We start from the raw sequence: 20,345 nt of genomic DNA, 5'->3' as shown, positions 1-20,345 counted from the left end.
GGGAAAGGCAACTTTACAGTTAAGTAATTCACTGAACTATCACTAACGAAAGAGTTGAAATTAAGTTCTTGCAAAGCAAGATGGTATCTTCCCAAATCAATATTAACCTGCGCAGGGGAGAAAAAGCCCATCACATGAGACGCCGCACAGAGTTCTAGCACACTAGTCTACCCATGCAAAGATGTTTCCAGAAATTAGCTCCACCAACTCAAGACAACTAATATTTTTGCTGATAATAACAAGTACAACAAATCATATGAATATAGTTCATAAAGGGACCCGATACAAGAACTAATTCAAATTTGTAACTACCTCCGTATCGAACTGAAGTTTCTTTCCACAATCCAACTCCATTTGCAGACTAGGATCTTCTGACAATCAAAATCCACAATGCAGATCAAAGAAGCCATGATCATGTCTTCCTCACACTGTCAGGAGAAAGTAGGCGCATTTTGAGTGTCAATGAGCACATGAACCCTTTAAAGAGCAAATGGGATAGAGTCATCACTATTTCAAGCACTATCGCAATAAATTCTCTTCTCTGTGTGCACATGCACATTTTCTCATGTGTGAATCTAACTTTCTCAAATGATACAAAGGCATAAAAGAACCCTCTGCTGGTAGTTTTGAGGAACATTTTGAGTGAACTAGGAATAGTTCATCACACCCATGTTCCAAAGATGCCTCATGAGTCTCTAGACCTTAATTACAAGGAGTAACGTACCATGTCCTTGCATTTGAAATGCCCAATCGGCAGAAGGATAGAACTCTTGCCTGCCTTGGATGATAGAGCCAAAGAAAAGCATCGATTCCTTGAATAGACAGCAGATTCCACAAATATCTGACCTGTCGATGGGCTGGAATCTTTCTCGATATAAACAACTTTTCATATCTTCTGTCTGTTTCCCTTTCACTAGAAATCCATGAACATACCTGTCAATTCATCATAAGAAACATCATGGTTGCATGCAATGTTATATTTCTCCAAAAACGTGTGCATGCATGAACATATCAACCAGAACACCCCCCCTCGGGAAAAAATAAAAATAATAATAATAAACAAAAGAAAACGCCCACACACACAGTTCCAATAGTTCAGTAAAGTTGTAAGAATGGCTGTAAAGTGAAGTATGCAGGCATCAAAGATATATGTTAATCTTGAGGGATGGGTAAACTATCTCAAAACAGGTGGCTAACTTGGAAGGCACAATAATAATATTTACACAGAATAATTGAATTTGCAATTGTCTCTACCACACAATAACTAAAGCTTCTCATCAAAGCAAACCTCCGAAATTAATGCACCCACATGGGAGTTGTCCTTAAAAGCAGTCTTTGGTATCAAATGACAAGAAAATTTTTCTGAATACAAGCAGTGCTGTTATTGACATCACAGTAAACTTGTCATATTCCTTGGAAAGATTTGACATATACAAGGGAAAAAGAGGTATAACACGAGATATTCCCAGTGTTTTATTGATAGGCAGATGTAGTAATCATAACACACATGTTGACTCATCAAGTCGCAGATTCTTCCCTACCTGAATCTCAAATTCACTTCAAATCTGACACATGGTTCTAGTGTACTATGCATAAATCATCTTAGCTGGGGCATTTACATCACTCAACCAGTACTTTCCAGTGACCTAGCACCGTGAAATTATAACCAGTCTTCAGCTGCCCCTTCTCTCTGACATTATGCCTGCAAATTGTGACTCGAGGTAGGAATTGGCTTCAAAGAGGGGAGAAAAAGAAAATCACTGCGGCAAGGAAAGCATCTGGGTAGTGTTCAATGCAGCTCCAATACTTGATGCTCATTCAAAAGAAGTATCATACTGAACTAGTCCCCGAAATGGAAAAGATCAATTGAATTATGTTGCCTAAATAGCTCAATCTAAGATAAGCACAAAATGCAATATGTTCCCCGTAATCCTATCCATGAAATCAAAATTGTCTCGACTTCCAAAAGGGGGACATCATTCAAAGTTATAACATTTTTTGATTTCCACCTTCATAACTGCTTTTAGGTGCAATATTCCTCAAAAATGAAATGTTTAGGTAAGTCACTACTCAAACAAAGATGGACCATACAAGTGTCAGAGACCCCATATAAGGCTGCTTTTCTTCAATAAACCTAACACAGTTCTCTTGCATCAAATGTGAAAGGTCTCAAGAAGAACAATGGAAATTTGTAGCTGGAAGGCACCATGAAAAAGAACAAGACGGCCTTTCACTTGATGGGGTGTCTACACAAATTTATGTAAAGATATCCAATGGCATAAAGATGAAGCTCATAGTATGTGACTATGTATTGCATACACCACCCGTGACTACTGATGCAATGAAAGTTAATAGGAGTAGCGAGATACAAAGTCAGCCTACCTTCAGTTGAAGAATTGAGCTTCACTGCCCATTCTTGGTTTCCTTGGATTGAGTACTTGTCAAGCAACACCTCCAAGACAACCAATATCATAAGATCATCCATCTCATCTCCATTTTTATCAGCATTTTTCCTCTTATGGAACTCCAAATCAAAGTCTAAGTGACAAGGCAGACCCTGCCAATCTCCGGAGATAAGAAGGTAGTCATTCAAGTACCTCAAGGCAAATGGAGGCTGTGGCAGAAGATTGAACCCGTTGTTTTTGACGTTGCATGCGATTAGCGTACAAATTCAACCTGGACTGCTTTAAAAAATCAAGAACTGAAGCACAAAAAAAGCAACAGGACAAAGAAGCCGAAGCATAGAAATGGCACAGCCACTGTCCATTTCAAATAAGACCCGTTCAAAATCTGTTCACCCAACTTCTATTCTACTTATTTTTGGACAGTTGACATGTGAGAATATTCTATCAAAAAAATAGTAATACTCCTTACATGAAGGATCAGAACCCAAATCATTCAAAAGTGCCTCAAAGCCAAGACAAATTAGGCCAGAGCAACAGCTGGGAAATTATACCAGTGTACACGAATCACATGGCATAAAATAAGGACTGCACCTGAGCTTTTCCAGAAGCAGTCTGGACTCATGATATTCGCCATATGGATAGCTAAAATAATCTCTGTAGCAAAAGGACGTATCAACCAGTGATGACATATCAGTCACCTTGAGATACTTTATATACCCAGCAACATCCAGAATCTGCACATTAGGACAGACTAGCTCCAGATCCCCATAGAAATAGATGGTTAAATGTTTTATATCTGATCGGGAAAGATCAAGCTTATTCAAAACACTGCATCCCTCCAAATTTAACTCTTCAATAGATAGGGCACTACAGAATTGGGATTGCGGAGGCTGTGGCAATATTCAAGAGACAATTCTTTTAGCAACGGGCTATGAGATAGTATGTCAGCCAACTTTTTGTCAGTTAAGTGAATTTTCTTCATAAACAATTTTCTAAGTGACCTTAGTTAGACCCATCCCCCCACTGGTTCGACCTCACAGGAAGCCAGCTTCAGCTCTACTAAGCTGCTACACCCAAGAAGAATGCTGGGCAACCTGTAAAAATTATGTGTGAACTCCCTAGCACACCCTAGGAAGTCCAAACTGAGGAACTTAACCTCTCTATTCGCTGCAAAATGAATCCATGTATCGATTTTGTCTGACCTTCTTGTCTCTTCGGTCATACCACCCTTATACTGAGGATGATAGGGGTCCACCTCAGCTGCATAGTTTATATTAAGACTGAACAAATCAATTGTGGGGTTCTCGTGCAGAGTTAACGCACGGTCGGTAAAATTCACGAATCTCTCATCGATTCTAAAAGCAGTCTTTCTCTCCTTGCAGTTGTGCTAAGGGCGGTGATCAAAAGATAAGTGGCAGGTAGTAGTCCAGAGGTAACAGAAACCCGGGACCATCACTGTCCTCACGGCATCTCTCGTGGGCAGGAAGGACAGAATATGGAGGAGCACCGAGTCTGGCAGATTGCTACTCGCATCATGTCTGTCATCTCTGTCCATCTTCCGAACGTTTCAACTTCATACAGCATTGACCACCCAAGCTCTTCTGTACTTGATTGCAAGATGCCGCCGGCCAATCTGATGTCCACTGAAATTATTCATCGCTCCTGCGACCGAGGCCAATTCTCTTGCAAACAGGGTTGCCAAAGCCCGCCATTGTTGGTCAGTGGAATCGGGCTTGGCCTCGTCACTCTATGGGACCATGCACTTCCTTGCGATAAAGCAAATCAAGTATCTTGCCTTTCCATGTTCTTTAGTTGGCACCATTTAGGCTGACCACTATACTGGTATTCACCTCCATACTTCACCAAGGAATTTTCACAAACACCTAGTGTTCACGGAACCTCGTCACTCTCTCCATAATGCAAAAACATGGAGCACCGGGACTAATCAAATTCCGCACCACAGGTCATATTTGGTTTTGTGGCCTAACATAAATGAGTATTGTTGAAAGCAGAAAGAATCAGAATCTCAGACGAAGTATTCGAAGGCAACAGTGCGACCGAAGTATAAGCTTGAAGGAGAGCTACGGGCGTCATGTTCGAGCATAGAACATGAGATCACATGATTTTGCAAGCTACAGAGAGTTTGGTTAAGCTTTCGTGCTCGACTCTACTGATGGTTTTAGCTGTATATCTTCTGTACTAATTGCATTGCGAATTCGCAACTATTAAGTCCATTGTATGATTGTCTGGCAAACGCTAGCACAACTGATATCAGTCTTGCAATGGTGGCCATCCTTCAGTCTCTTCTGCGGACTGAAGAAACAGAGGTCACTCCGAAGAGGAAGTGATGACGAACGAACGGTGGACTAAAAGAGGAGTAGGTTGTGAAAGGGATCGAGAGGTTTCTGATTGTTGACGGCCAAAACCTGATTCGAAATGATGGTTCTTTGCCAGACAAAAAACCACGGATGGTGACAACGACGACGACGATCATGCTCTTCCTCCAACGGGCGATCAATTTCATATGAGAGTACACAGCGTGACAGATGGCAGGACTCCAGAAAACTAGAGAGTTTTACCTTTCCTTCCCTCAAGAAATGGAGTAAGTGAGGTTGTTAGTATTGTTTACACATATTATCACATCAACCGATCATGTGTTGAGATGTTATCAGGCTCAGGTCGAGCGATAAGAAAAGCGAGATTATTCCAATATTTAATTTTATTCACCTTGTACATTGTCATTTACAAAATGAATTCTAGGTAATAATGGCATATTTGCTGGTTTAATAAGGTGCATTTGCTAGTCCTGTGCAGGTGCAATCTTGAGGCACCGCCGATTTCCTCCGCACTTTCCTTAATTCAAGAAGTGAATAAATTTTTTCTGGTCCCATCAGTTTCCTTATCAGGGCGGACACTCAAAAACCGCATCGTGATTTGCCTTTTAAAGCACCGGACCAAATAAACGAGGTTCGACTAATGAAAAGCAACAATTATCGTACTTAATTGAGTGTTTCTTATGTAGTATGATGTGCCATTTGATTATATTCAAATCAACAGTTTTTCTTAAAATGAAAAACCCGTTTTCAAAAGCTAGTGGTATGCAAAAGGGCTGAAGCAGGGAACACACACAAATGGTGTTTGAAACAAGAAGGGACAAAGTTATAGGAAGACAAATCCAGATTGAAGACAATATGTATAGGAAGACAAATCCAGATTGAAGACAATATGGATCGTGTTGAGTGTCCCCAGTTATTTTAGCTCACATGTGTGGGAAGGTTAAAGGGAAGGATGTGTTGAGTCTGCCATGAACTATGTTGGTAGAGTTGTGTTTAGGCACGTATGAGCTGTTCTAAAACTTGTTTTCTAGTCATGGACATGTTTTGCATAAATGAAATTTAATGAGCATTTTGCACATATCACTGGACTTGCATACACATGACTTGTTGGCTCCAATCTGTCATATTAGATTGAGCCTAAATTTTTGAAATTGGTATAATGGAGCTAGGATTTTGTAAAAAAAAAGTAGTTTTACACGAACAACTGGGCTTGCAACAAGTGTTCTATAGACAATCTAGCATGACATCATCTAATCAACCGATGTGTATTCAGCAATGAAACAGTGAAAGCAGATTGCAATAAGAGAGGGATCACAAAAGATAGTCGTGTTAATTGCTAAAAGCAGGACATTTGCAAGCAATACGTCATAAGTATATTATCAATCCAACCATACTAGTTCACTGAATCCAGAATCCACCAAAAAATGAAAAGTCACACTACAATGATCTCACAATCTAGTCAAACATCCCAGGTGACTATTGATCTAGATGCACGATATCACTTGTCCCTCCAGTTGTGCCTTTCATAAGCCTGGCACTTCTTATAGGATTGGCCTGCTTGCTGTCATTCTTTTTCTTCTTTCTTGATGGGCCTACAGCTTCAACGGGAAGTGCTACTACTTCAACTGGTGGTGGTTTTTTTGCTGCTTGTCTTGTTGTCCTTCTTGTAACATGCTGGGAAATGCCACTCTGCTGGCCACGAGTAGAGTCCTTTGCTGTGGTGTTGGTGTGGCTTGCATGATCATCATCTCTCTGCCTCTTGCCATGTTTAGCACTTGTACTCTTGAGCTGACATGACTAGAATTCACAATGAACCAAAAAAGCCAGTAAAAACTAATAATTCAAACAAAACCACTACTTACAATCCCATTAACATGCGCCAATATGGTCTCACTAGCAGCACCAGCAATAGTCTCCCAACACAAACGGATTATAAGAAAGAGAAAGGCAATACACTTAGAGAGACCGCAATGAAATATTTACCTTTAGACCCTTTTTTTTGTCTTTTTCTTCTGGTTTTTGAAAAAAAATTGAAGGCTGTCAACTTCAATGTACACCTAACATGAGCGCTCTTTATCGTTTCTGTTGCAAAATTTCAAGATAGCTAATCTCTTCTCTAGACGTTGACGCAGTTGAGTGGAAATTGGTGATTGTGATGGCAAACTATGGTTCGGTTTGAGGAAATTGGGGATCCCGATGGAAATCGACGTTGTCAGCGAATTAGGGGAGTTCATTTGGGGATTTTTGTGGTTTAGTCAATTTTTTTTTTTGTTACATGTTGCACATTCTTCCAAATAAAACAATGTTGTTTCGTTTAATTTTTTCCACGTCAAATTGCCAATCGTGCCATGCAAGACGATAATGACTGGCCAAAAGATATAGAATTATATTGGAACAATTGAAAGATTTAGAACTATATTGGAATCCATACAATAGGTTAGGACTGAAATTGTAATTAACCAAAATCTATATCCAGTTTCATTTCTCTTTCTATTATTTATGTTATTAATTTAGTAAACTTTAAATCTTCATCTTATTTCACTTTAGTTACACATGGTACTTCATGTACTACCATCTTCAAATGTTAATTATCTATTTCAGTTAAAATACTAGGATAAATTCAATTGCTTTGCATTCTGTAACTAAAAAGGAGTTTTATTTTCTACTTTTTGAATGAAAAATCCATAACCATGGGACACATTGTTTTAAATCAGTTTATGAAAGTATTAATGTTTTTGTATTCTTCCTTATTCTAAAGTGAAATGCTTTGAAATTAGTTAGAGTCTCTTTTCTTCATAAGTCACAGTCTTTAGTGAAATAATATGTTCACTCGTATAAAAGTTACATCCCAACTCAATGTGTGACTATTTTCCCAAAGCAGTATGTGCCTTAATTTACTTTGACATAAAAATTACATCCTAACTCAATAGTGAAGCCCACTGTATATGCATGCATCGGCAAAATAGCAAACAAATGTGTAACACATTTATTGCTTAATCTGCGGGTGGATGGATTAGCCCTATATTAATTTGCATAAATAGTCTAACAGAAATAATAAAGAAAAAGGCAAAACAAATGATCCAATTATGTTTACTCGAGAGGCAAACCAACAGATTCATAGGAGATAAATCATCATAATATTCAATATATATATATACCGACCAAATATATACACACACAACCAATTATCTACCTTCATCATTTGTTTTTCCATGTGACGACACTTGGCAGAATTTAATGAGTTCTTGTGTTTTTTTCCCCTTTCATACAAATACGAATTGGACATTAATTTCTCCAAAGCACATTAATGGAATAATCGAATCAACTAGTTCATAATTATTTTTATTATATGAACAGTATTAAATTTGTGCATTAACTATGTCAATTGCAAAACTTTAAAAAAGAAAAAAATAGTTGACAAAGAAATCATATATTGTTTTTGAAATCAATAATTTGTGATCTATTATCTAGCATGTTATCTGTGAAAGCAATTTTAATGAAGTAATACATAGAGAGATAATATTAGTTTGCTAGCACTATTAAAGAACTAAGACTATCCCACACCAAAAAGGTAAGTAGAGTTAAGTGACTAATGCAAGGAAACGATCAGCCACCTAAGAAATTACAGTGCAACAAACAAAAAATGGCAACTTTTAAAAGGGCGGATATATGTGTGGCTAAGGAAAGGAAGAGATTTGACCTAAAAAGGAATTGAACAAAAATCCCACACAATGAGGAAGATGTCGAACCTTGTTCATGTTTAATGTATTCAGAAAAATCTCCTCTCCATAATGCTCCAAAGTTATTGTTTCCTCATCTGTAAGTTTTTCATGGAGCTCCGCCTGTTTTTTAACAGTCTAAATCTTCTTCTGCATTTGACGTTGTAGCCTCAAAACATTCAGCATTGCCCTGCCCTAACTCGGAATCATCAACGAAGGAGTTGCCATGAGTTTCGCTTTCACCCCCCACGAGTGCAGAGTTTGAGTCTTCATTAGGACATGAAACGTCCCCCTTAGCCCCATCCTCATTGGAATACACGTCAATCTTCATTCTCTGTTCCTCCCTTAACATCTTCATCATCTCCTCATCGTATTCTCCCTCCCACTCACTGTCAACCCTTCCCTCGACGTACAAATGAATAATGAATCCTTGTCTACATGCGCTGTCCAACATTGTATTCACACCCCCATCACTAATGATCTCTATTCGCTCTGGCAAAGTCCCCTTGCTCTCGTACCACATTCTCTCGAAACGAAAGCCGAAACTTTTCACGTCAGCAATCAATCCTTCATATGTCACTGAATCGGGGTCGACGCCTTCCTTTTCTCTCTCTATTCCACAAACAGACCCAAACCACACTCCACTGGGCTTCTTTGCTCTAAGGTGGAATCGGATTGTGAAGGAATCCTGTGACGTAACAATTTCAATGGGAGAGCCAAACAACATATTTATTGGATATACACTAAACTTTTTGCATACTTACCCACAATCCAACTAGCGCAAATATAAATGTGATGTAAATTTAAATTAAACATCGAGTAAGATAATTATCTACCTAGGAGTACTATCTCATCACAGATTCCCTTTTCTAAGGAGGAGGAGGGGGGGGGGGGTTAGAAAATTGGAATGCCACTGTAAATGAAACTTTCTAGTAGTGGTTTTGACCACTATTGATTGGAGGACGGTAACTATTCATTTTCTCATTAACCATTAAATTAAGGGTAGATGAGGTCGCTTGAGAAACATTTTCTCAATACTGCTATAATTATTCAAAAATGGCACCGATAGAAATATTTTTAAATTTCTTTTTGAATATTATAGTGACATTTAGCTTGACTAATTTCTATTGATACACAAATTATTGCATCTAGGCACTTAAAATACTTAATTCACATCTTGACAAGTCTCACTCCTAAGATTACTTTGTATCTTGCAATTGTTAACTTGTTAACAAAGTGAACTTAAGGTGGTACAATAATTAAAATTTTATACACTGTCCCATTCGTGAGATAGTCTTTTCACTTTATTGCATATAATTATTTGTAACTTAATAAATTGTACAATTCATGTCAAAAGATTGTCTTTGGTACATGAATGCTAGATTTAGTGATGTAGTGTATTTACTTTAAGTCCATTAATGCTAGGCTAGAGTTGGTGGGTATTATTTCTTTTATTTACACTTCCTATTTGTAGATTACCTTTCATGGTGGGTTGCCTTTTTAATGTCTTAATCTTCTTCCAATGACAGGCACCAATCATTAAAAAGTTACTAACGATTTATTTCCAGCTCGTATCTTTTCATTAAACCCGGCAACTTGAAGGGGTTGTGATGCTTCTTTCTTACTTGTTTCTAAGGGTGATCGGTTCTCAGTTCCCAATTTTTGGGATTGGGGACTGGACTGGACAGTCCTAGGACTGGGAACCAACGGTCCAGTCCCATGGAACCAATCACTTAGCAAAAAAATAAATAAATTTTAAAAAAATACTAGAGTTGTTACTATTTTTAAGAAATTAAAAATTATATATTAAAAAAAAAAAAAAGTCGGTCCGGTCTAGTCCGGTCGATTCCCCAGAAACCAGAAATCGGACTAACAATCACTAGTTCCATTTTTATGGAACCAGGAACTAGACCGATTCCTCTAGAAACAGGACCACACCGGCCAGTCCGGTCTAGTCCGAACGATTCCCGATCTAGGCAATCCGACATGCTCACCCCTACTTGTTCCTTTTTATCAATTGCTTTTGAAATCTATAATTGGCGATTGATTATCTAACTTCTTGTCTATGAAAGTAATTTTGATGATTAATATTAAAAGAATGATTCATTGAGTTCACTGGCACTATTACAACACTAAAAAGGCAAGTAGAGATGAATGACGAAGATAGAAAAAAAAATATGCAACCTAAGTAATTAAAGCACAACATAAAATGGGAACCACAAAAGAGGGGGGAAAGATTGCTTTAGGAACCGCAAATGTCTAACACCAGAATCAGCGGAAATAAATCATCCACCTAATAAATTAGGGTGCAACAAAAAAAATGGCAACTTTAAAAGGGCGGATATTGTGTGGAGAAAGGAAGAGGATATTTGGCCAAAAAAGGAATTAAATATTGGTGAAGAAGATTCCGCACCTTCTTTGATGTATTCTGGAGGATCTGCTTTCTGTAATGCTTCAAAGGCTTTCCCTCCGCACCCAAAAATTTTTTGAAAGATTCTTTGATAAAGTATCCACACCCCACTATATAGACAATGCAATCATCTGGTATTTTTGTGCAAGATGCATCAATCAACCATCTCAACGACGAGCAACAGTAGACCCACAAAGCTTTCAAAGACTCCAGCTCGTTTAGGCCCTCAACATTAGTAAGTACATTGCAATATTTAATTTTCAATCTCTCCAGGTTCTTCAAGTATGATAACCCACTTATTATTGTCAAAGATTTGCAATGAGTGACAATCAAGCCTTCCAATGATTTTGAAACATCCACAACTTGTATCTCAACTAGGTCTTGACAATATTTCACCGTCGCTTGCTGCAGCTTCCTTAATTCCAAAGGAATGGATAATCTCTGAAGCCGGTCACATGCGAAAACCCTTAAGTTCTCCAGTCGTGATAGTCCATCTAGCGAAATGTCTTCCACTTCGCAATAATAGATCTCTAAAGTTGACAAATTTCTCCACCTCCAGTTGGAGGATGGAAGCTGCATAGGGGGTTTTGAGTCCAAGTGTCCCAAAACAATCTCTTGTGGTTGAGAAGGATAAGTCAACTGTGAATTTGCAAGGACGTTCAGCAGTCTTAACTCCACCCATTTCAGTCTAGATAAATTCACAATCCCCCTTAAGTCGCATCCTGGGATTAGCTTTGATTTGCCTTCATAATCAGAGCCATCACGTAGTAGCAGAGTAACCAAATTAGTAAGTTTTGACAAGATAGGTTTTCTGACCAATGATATGTCTTGAAGATGTAGATAGGTCAAACTTATGGGAAGCTCCGGTAACTCTTGAATCTCATGACAATCGGTTAAGTCTAGGATGTGGAGGTCATGAAACCTCATGATTTTCCCTTCACTTTCAACGAGAATTTCACATTTCATTCTATTACGCCTAGAGAGATCCAGCTCTTTAAGATTTACCAAAGTGCTGATGCCACAAGTTAATTGCCAATCAAGATACTTGACATTCAATGGCCACAATGGAAAGCGCAAGATCTCTAATGATTTTAACTGTAAAATGAAGCTGGGAAGTTCCATTATTATCGTTCCTATCAAAAGAAAAATTCTCAAGTTTCAAACTACGAATATTTAAATTTTAACATTCCAATGGAATTTGGAAGTATGGCAATGCAAGTACCTGACAAGTCTAACTCTTTCAATGAGGTCAAATTCCCAAGTGAGTCGGAAGTTCTCTCAACCTTTTACAATGTGCAAGGAGAAACACTCGAGCTTCACCAGTGCCCCCACTTCTTTTGGCAAATAAGTTAAATTCGAGCACTCTATAATCTTTAACTCAATCAATGATTGTAGATCTCCGATGAAGTTTTCAATTCTCTTTAGACTAGAGCATCGAAAAAGAGTCAATCTCTCTAAAGCCGAGCATCTAGAGATGTTTGGGATTGTCATTATGCCGAACACCAAGTAATAGATAGAACTTTCAAATTTTCTGCTCTCTGTAAAAATGAATGACATGTCGAGTTAGAGAACCATTATAGTGTACACAAGGGAACTATTAGACTAGAATTTAAAACATGTAATTTACCTTGAACAAATCCCATCCTTTTGAATCATCCTTGAAGTTAAGGTGGTGAAGTTTACAAACAACAAGCTTATCCAAATACAAATTGCTTGCCCTAAAATCCAAATCGAGTACTTTCATCCTTTTATACCCCCAAACAGGAGGATTACACCAAGAAAACCATCTCAAATTTGAATGACACCTTGCAAAGTCCCCAACATAAGTTCCCCTTTCTAAATCGAGGAATCTTAGGTTCGGCAACCTTTCAAAGTCTTCATTTATAATCTCTATGGGGGAACCATCTGTAGATATCTCAAGCGCTTGAACCTTGCGCTTTGTCTGCAAGTGAAATTTTGCAATGATGCCAAGAAGTTTGTCAACTTCCAACCACTATGTTTTACAACTCAAATGGGCAGGAAAAAATTGATAAATTTCCTAAACAAAAGGAAAAAAAAAGAAAAAGAAAAAGAATCTCCAATCCTAGGATATACCACTTTTATTTGAAAATGAGACGTTTCTAACTTACCTTTTTGGTTCCTATGATTTGAAGGGCCTCATTTGCAATCCACAACCTACTATGCTTTTGTGGTCATTTGATTGTTTTCACGGACAATATGCCTTCCCAGTGCTATAAGTTGATCGTGCATCCAAAACTTATCATTGTCCAATATCTTTATCAAGCACCTATTGGTAAGGACTTCAATTCCTCCCTTTGGATAAAATTTACAATCAATCCACATGTAAATTGCATCGATCTTATTCTTGTTGACAAAGAAGCACGCTATATCGAGAAAAATTTGTTTTTGATGTTCTTCTAGATCATCATAGCTAATCCTTAACTTCTCTAGAATCTCTTTCGCAAGAACATTCCTTAACTTTTCCAATGTCTCTTCCCAAATTTCTTGGCGTTTCCCCTTGAGCAATGAACCTATCACTTGAATAGCTAATGGAAGCCCTCCCGTAGTTGAGACAATGTCACTTGAAAGCCGGCAATAATCATCTGAAGGAAAGTCTCCACTAAAGGCATGCCAACCAAAAAGCTGAAGTGCAGAACCAGCATCCATCTTTAACATCTCATACTGTTGAGTTTCACCCTTATATCCCTCAACTTCTAGAACATAAGTGTTTCTTGTTGTAACAATTATCCTAGATCCTGGATATAATTTGGAATTTCCTATTAGATCATTAATGAGCTCTTTCTTATCAACGTCATCCAAAACCACCAAGACCTTCTTATTGCTAAGTGTTTCTCTAATCCTCCTCATTCCTCCTTCACTATTGTCGATATCTCCTATAGTTCCAGAACCACCAATGTCAGATAGTAATTGCTTCTGCAACGAGACTATGCCCTCCTTATTCAACCTTTCACGAATGTCATCAAGAAAGCTACAACACTTCCCAAAGTGTGAACATAATTTATTAAAGATGACCTTGGCAATAGTTGTTTTACCGATGCCACCCATTCCATAAATTCCAATGAGCCGTACATCATCGTGACTGACATCTAAAAACTTTGTCAACTCTTTTATCCGATCATCAATTCCAACTAAATATTCAGTCACTGATTTTTGTTTTATCTTCAGCTTCTTCAAAACCTCTTTAACAACTAATTTGACAATCGCTGCTTGGCTGCAAGGCATAAAAGCACATTCTTTAGTTACTAGATTAAATTCATACCCACGCACCATATGTGGGATTGTCGAAATCTTAACTTGAAAAGGTATGAAGTACATCGAAACAGTAATTAAGTACAAATAATAACTTATAGGCTAAATTAATAGAACTCACTTGATATGTTTTTCATCTATGATTATATAAATTTCTGAAGACAATAGTATTGACACGATGGCTACAGTTACCAAATGTCTACCGAATCGTGCATAAGCAAAATTTTAGCATTTAGCTAGGCCTAGACAAAATTTCAGCAATCGCAATGGGAGAATCATAAGTCGAGATAATGTAAACAAATACGTCATCTATTGAGCATTGCAGTTTGGTTGACAGAAAAAATATAATCCCAAAAGAAAAAGCCCAAAATTTTTATATTGACTTAACTTGTGCATCTTACCTAGTCATAGACCTAAGCATAAGTCATAGTCTCATAAATAACCTATCTAAGGTGGACTTCTTTGTCAATATTAAAACAAAATGGAGAGGCCCTGTCTGTTTGCTATCCAATAATTCCATCTTTTGGTAGAAAATCTGGAATTCTAGAGCAGCATGTTGGTAACAGACGTAACCCCAAAAGCTTGCCCACTCTTAAGACATTATGCAAAAATAGCTCATTTACTTTGGAGAAGCTAATGGGGTGCCCGCATGCTATAAAAGCACAGAGTTGGTTTGTTAATATAAAATATGTGTTAGATCTAAATTTATCAATTGAACAGCCGAATTATGTGTTGTTATTGATGAATTATAGTAAGCATATTAAGTTGTTAATATAAAGGCCACACGATGACCCCCCAAAACAAGATATAAATGACAGGTGGGGCCACGACACTGCAACATTGGCCCCCAACTCATCAAATAGCTCATTGTTCGAGCCATGTGGCCCATCATTCATCTCCACCTTTTATTACTTTGGATTAGATTAGATGGGTGATCAATATTTCAAAGCTTTTTAGTTTACCTGATACAACCCTTAAGATAGGTCAAAAGGGAAAAAGTAATAAATCCCTAAAACCATTTTCCACGCACTTCAATTGGCATCTCCATATTTTGACAATATGCAAATCAAATCCCCAATCTTTTGAAATTGCATATGTTGCCCTAACTTAATCTCATCAAAAAGGGGTCTCTCTCTCTCTCTCTCTCTCTCTCTCTCTCTCTCTCTATCCAAAAAGGATCTTGGCCACCGACATCATATCGAGGTTGGCAAAAGTCGTTGCCTCCCAGTCCATCAAGGTTGCCCATCCTCGATTTGGACCTCCCATGAGAACTTAACTCTCTCTCTCTCTCTCTCTCTCTCTCTCTCTCTCTCTCTCTCTCCACGCGGCTGCACCCAGCTACACCCCTGTGTGGCCACCGACCTCATATCAGAGGTTGGCAAAAGTCGTTGCCTCCAGCCTGGTCCAGATCAAGGTTGCCCATCCTCGATTTGGACCTCCCATGAGCTCCGCAGAGCTCGAGTCCCCAAGATGACAGCCCCGTCATCCTTCATCTCAAAATGCTCTTGCTTCTATTGAAAATTTAAACATGATTTTTCTTCATATCTCAATTTTCTCGTATATTTGGTGTTTCTTAAAAAGCACATGAAATGTGTAAAACAAAGTCAGCACCAAATGTCGTTTCTAATTTTTTTCTGCCTTTTCCCCGTTAATGGGAAATGGAAACTGCCTTGAATGCATAGTCTGAACTTGATTTTAGTAATCATCCCAAATAATAAATGCAAATGGGTGCTCTTGAATATTTCCTAGTCTAACGAGACAGTGAAGTGGAAAATATAGTTAAAAGGAATATGGGGGTCCATGTCAATGAAGCTATTGACATCACGGGGGAATATTTCAGGGAAGATGTTATAAAGCAGAGGACGTCGAGTTGAATGAGTGCAAGGGTAGTTTTCACTACGTTCCCTTTAACCAAAAAAAAAAAACAAAGAACAAAAGAAATCATTTGACAGGCCAACGTTGTATACTCTAAAATAGCAACAACAAAAGAAAAATCAACACAAGAAATGTGTAGGTATCTTAAAAGAGTTTTACCTTGATGTCACGTTCAATCCCTTGATTTTACCTACTGCTGCAAGAGCCGCTCTCCATGCCTCAACTTTGTTGGGAAACTCCCTCTCATGTTCCAATAAAGCATTGCCATATATCTGCGTTTTAAGTTTAACATCATCTGGTTCCACGTCGAGAAAAATGGGAAAGATACACTTTTCGTCCTTTGATTTAGACACGTTGTCCACTATATGCGCAAGCTCCCAAAGGCACCATTTACTGGAAGCATAAGTCCGAGAGAAGATGGGTATGTAAATTATGGAGTTATTGATAGCACTTAGCAGGTTGTCACTGATTATTTCTCCAACGCGAAGTTCATCATCATCCCTAAATACACGGACTCCGACATCTGACAAGTCGTTATAAAGGAAGTCCGTGAATCCATGACGAGTGTCTGGCCCTCTGAAACTCAAGAACACTTGGTACTCACTTCCTAATGCTGGTGCAACATCATTACTAGTTCCAGCCTCTGAGTTTGCCATAGGTAGGAAGTTTATTAATTTCCAGATATCTCTCTTTCCTGAAGAGAAAATGAGGTTAGTGTGGTGTGGCCTGGCTAAGAAATGAGCTGAGATATTGGATATGAATTAGGCAAATGAGTACCGATACCTTAAAACTTGGCCGGCTCAGTTTAAAATCAAATTAACTTGTACATTTCCCATCTAACGTTCTGCATTAGCAAGTAGACACCAGTGAAGGAGGGAGAGAGAGAGCACGAGAGAGAGAGAGAGAGAGAGAGAGAGAGAGATTTGGAGGATAGCAAAGGGAGAGAGGGACGAGGCATGTGAACATGAGGAGTCAGTGCATATAAAGGGTCATGCGTGCTTTTTTTTTTTTAATTATGATGGATAAAAAAGGTTCTATATCAATGGCAAATCAAAAAGAGAGAGAGAGAGTGTGTGTGAGAGTGAGGGTGGTGAGCAGTCCTTAATTTTGGTTTGCTTCTTGATTTGCCATGTGAAACACAATGTGAAATTCAAAGTTGATAAAATTATAGAATTGGGTCTATTAGGTGACAACTTTGCCAATAATAAGTAAATCAACACTTATTTTTATCAATAAACAAACTCTAGCAATACTAGATGCTCTCACACAGTTTTTTCTTTTTGGCTCCAACATATTGAATATCAGGCCCCATAAAGATTCATTTGGCATTCCAAAGTTCTTTAAACCCAAACACAAGAAATAAATGAAAGAAAAATCACCACACAGTCTACAGAAATCAGATAATGTCTTCAGGTAGAGAACAAAAAATGAGCCAGCCACCCCTAAAAATCCCAACAAAATCAGCATGCATCCCATATACAGCCGAGTCTTAAACTTAACATTGTCAAAAAATCGGGAGGATACCTTTACTCCCTTTTGATCTCGACGTGTTGTCACTATAACATGTACAAGCTGAATTATTTGCATAAATTGGAAAAGTAAGCAATTACCATTTAGTTCAACATGAAAAAAAAAATTCATACATTTTACCAAAAGATAGAAAACAATTCCAATGTTATAGAGGATTGCAATGGATTTGTCAGCCACAACCATGTACAAGCATGCGAGATAGAGAAAGGGGAGGGGATGGGGATGAGTGGTCAACCCTACCTAAGGGTGAGTGGTTCCAAATTCCTTACAGGTTCCACCCAGAACCTACACTTGGGTATGGTTCTTCATTTTTTAAGAACCCGACACCTACCCGTCGAAACTTGAAACCTACCCTATTATAGGTTATAGGATCTAACAAGTTCTTTTTTTTTTTTTGGTTTCATTATTAGTTAAGCAAAACGAAAATGAGCCCAACAATAAAAATGAAAGCTCCTTATTGATTCAATCAACCAAACAAGGAGCGTCTAGAGCGTTTTTGGTATATTGAGTACTAAACAAGCTTGTCATTCACCAAAAAGAATACAAAAGACTAGTTTTCCTGGCATTACGGTTCAAATAAATATAATTAAAATGAGAAGTCATGACATTCCTGAAAGATATTGTTAATTTTGACCTATAAGATTATAAAACAAAAGTACTGGTTAATGATGATAAAATAACAAGATAAAGTATAACAAACAAGACATCATCAAAGCGATAGGCAAGTCCTATCTCATCAAAACTTAGTGTCCTCCTTAGCCAAGTGCTTTGATGTTACACATTAAACTGATGCAATAGAATTCACAAGGGGCTAGCATGTTGATCAAGACAATATCTAGGACCACAAACAAAATGGGATGTAGGAAAAAGGAAAGAAAGATGACAGCAAGAAGTACGCTTGCAGGAGAATTAAACAACTTTTGGGGCACCTTTCAACAAGCATCCGTCAAGTGGATTGATATCCTAATCCAGTGACAATAGTATGGACGCCATGAACAAAAAAGATACTTGGGATACTACGGAATGTTATCTTGATATGTCAACTTCATATATGCACAACATCATTAGAAATTTCAAAATAAAGATCAAACATTTACAAAATAGCAAAAAAAAATTCAAGCCAAGGTAGCATTTTCTTGCATCTAATACTTCAACGATAGCATGAAAATGATTTCATCCCGCAAACTCCAGTGCAATCGGGACAAATTGTGCCTTGGGACAGAGGTGAATCCAGCCCACAAAACCAGCCAAACAACAGTCAGAAGGGAAAGGGAAAATGTAAACTCATTGAGGAAATCTACTCAGTAATGCAAGACGGGCAAAAGACCGAGATCCTTCCACCTTTTATCTCAGCTATTGCCCAAATCAGGGAGCTTCACTCGAATAGTCAGTTGCTCAAGATCACTAGATGTTGAGCAGATAATCTCATCGACATACCCCAAGGTTCTACGAATCAGTTGCTTAAAATACCAGATAGCACCCTTTAAGGAAGTACTCATTCGAGCTCAACATTGGTCATCCATCATGAATTCAAAAATATCCAAGTACCAACAATCGTGCAGTCAATCATCTTAACAAAGCAACATATCCGATTGAGCCTATCAATGAAAGCCCTAGACCAATCGTAGCCAAGCAGCGAGCTAAAGAAGGCAACAATCGAAATAACTCCACGATTATCAAATCAGGCCTTGATCCCCAGCACTCAGAACCAATCGAAACGCAAAATCAGCAGCAACAAACGCCAGCGACATACACAACCAGCCTCGAGCCGATTCGACAAAAAAAAAAAAAAAAACGCATGCGTAATTGTACGCACACGCAGATTCAGCAATCGAATTAAGAACGAAATCGAGCAGATCCAACAACAAGCTTACCTGCTGGATGATGGTTGCCGTAGAGAGAGAGAGAGAGAGAGAGAGGCGCAGGTCACGCAATTTTCGTGGTTTTGGTCTGAGTTGAGAGAGGAATTAATGGAGGTCGAGGTCGATCTGAAAAGAGACAAGAAAGCGTGGAGAATAAAAGCGTGGACTCACTGTGACTTCACTAAACCCCTCGGATCTGAGCAGCGGCCGGCAGTGGTGACAGCAAAACGAAGGGCTCGGCGTGACAGCAACGATGGAGAAGTGGAAACTAAGTGAGTCGGAGAAGCAGCGCGACAGAGATGAGATGCAGCGTCGCACAAGGGCTCAACGTCGTGCAAGGAGGGACAGAGGTGAAAGTGCGAGAGAAATGGAATTGAGTTGGGGAACGGGAGAATGTAATCAGGGATTTAGGGTTTCCGGTCCGGTTCCAGTTCTCGGTTCGGTTCCTATAAAACCGAACCAGATTGGGAACCGGCGGTTCTTAAAAAAGTGAAACCGAAAATCGAACTCTCTCACTCTAAAACCTAGAATTGGATTAGTTCCCATGGATCCGATTCTCCGATTTCCATTCAATTCCAGAATTATGCTCACCCTTACATGGTGATAAATGATGGCGGTGATCATCATAGGCTTCAATAGGGGGTTGGTCTCACTAAAGGATAACAACAGACACTATGGGTGCGTTTGTTTGCCACTTGTTTCGTAAAAGGAACAAAAATTTATGTTTTTTTGTTCTAGGAGCCTGAAAAAAAACAAAAACGCGTTTGGATGCGTTTTGTTCCAAAATTGTTTTTTTGTTCAAAAACACATTTGGAACGAAAATAAGAAACAAAAAAAGTTGTTTCTTGTTTCAACACATTTTAGAAACACTTTCTTTTCTTCTCTATTTTTTCTTCTTTTTTTTCTTTCTTTTTCTTTGGCCGGGTCGTCGGCCTCAA

The 20,345-nt window shown here is 38.4% G+C and overlaps 1 protein-coding gene and 1 long non-coding RNA gene across 2 annotated transcripts; both read right to left on the bottom strand.

The window, feature by feature from the left end:
• Positions 1-208: 208 nt before the first annotated feature.
• Positions 209-2,805, bottom strand: LOC104437895. Its single transcript, XR_005549785.1, has 3 exons — positions 2,383-2,805; positions 725-933; positions 209-428 (listed from the first exon to the last, which is right to left on the bottom strand). It is a non-coding gene; the product is annotated as an uncharacterized LOC104437895 (long non-coding RNA).
• A 10,243-nt stretch (positions 2,806-13,048) lies between these two features.
• Positions 13,049-20,040, bottom strand: LOC104440016 (disease resistance protein RUN1-like). Its single transcript, XM_039309815.1, has 3 exons — positions 19,420-20,040; positions 16,175-16,859; positions 13,049-14,102 (listed from the first exon to the last, which is right to left on the bottom strand). The coding sequence occupies exons 2-3, from the start codon at positions 16,669-16,671 to the stop codon at positions 13,049-13,051; spliced, it is 1,551 nt and encodes a 516-aa protein (XP_039165749.1). The 5' UTR covers positions 16,672-16,859; positions 19,420-20,040.
• Positions 20,041-20,345: the final 305 nt, after the last annotated feature.

This window comes from Eucalyptus grandis, chromosome 3 (assembly GCF_016545825.1).
Source record: "Eucalyptus grandis isolate ANBG69807.140 chromosome 3, ASM1654582v1, whole genome shotgun sequence".
In the NCBI taxonomy this organism is placed as follows: domain Eukaryota; kingdom Viridiplantae; phylum Streptophyta; class Magnoliopsida; order Myrtales; family Myrtaceae; genus Eucalyptus; species Eucalyptus grandis.
Note: the sequence above shows the minus strand (reverse complement) of the source record. Positions and strands in the feature narration are given on the sequence as shown.

Bases quoted from the DNA above. Each gene is read 5' to 3' on its own strand.
- LOC104440016 (XM_039309815.1), bottom strand. From the start codon at position 16,671: ATGGCAAACTCAGAGGCTGGAACTAGTAATGATGTTGCACCAGCATTA. The intron at 14,103-16,174 runs GTAAAACTCTTT...TATGCCTTGCAG, and splicing joins GGATTGAACGTGACATCAAG to CCAAGCAGCGATTGTCAAAT.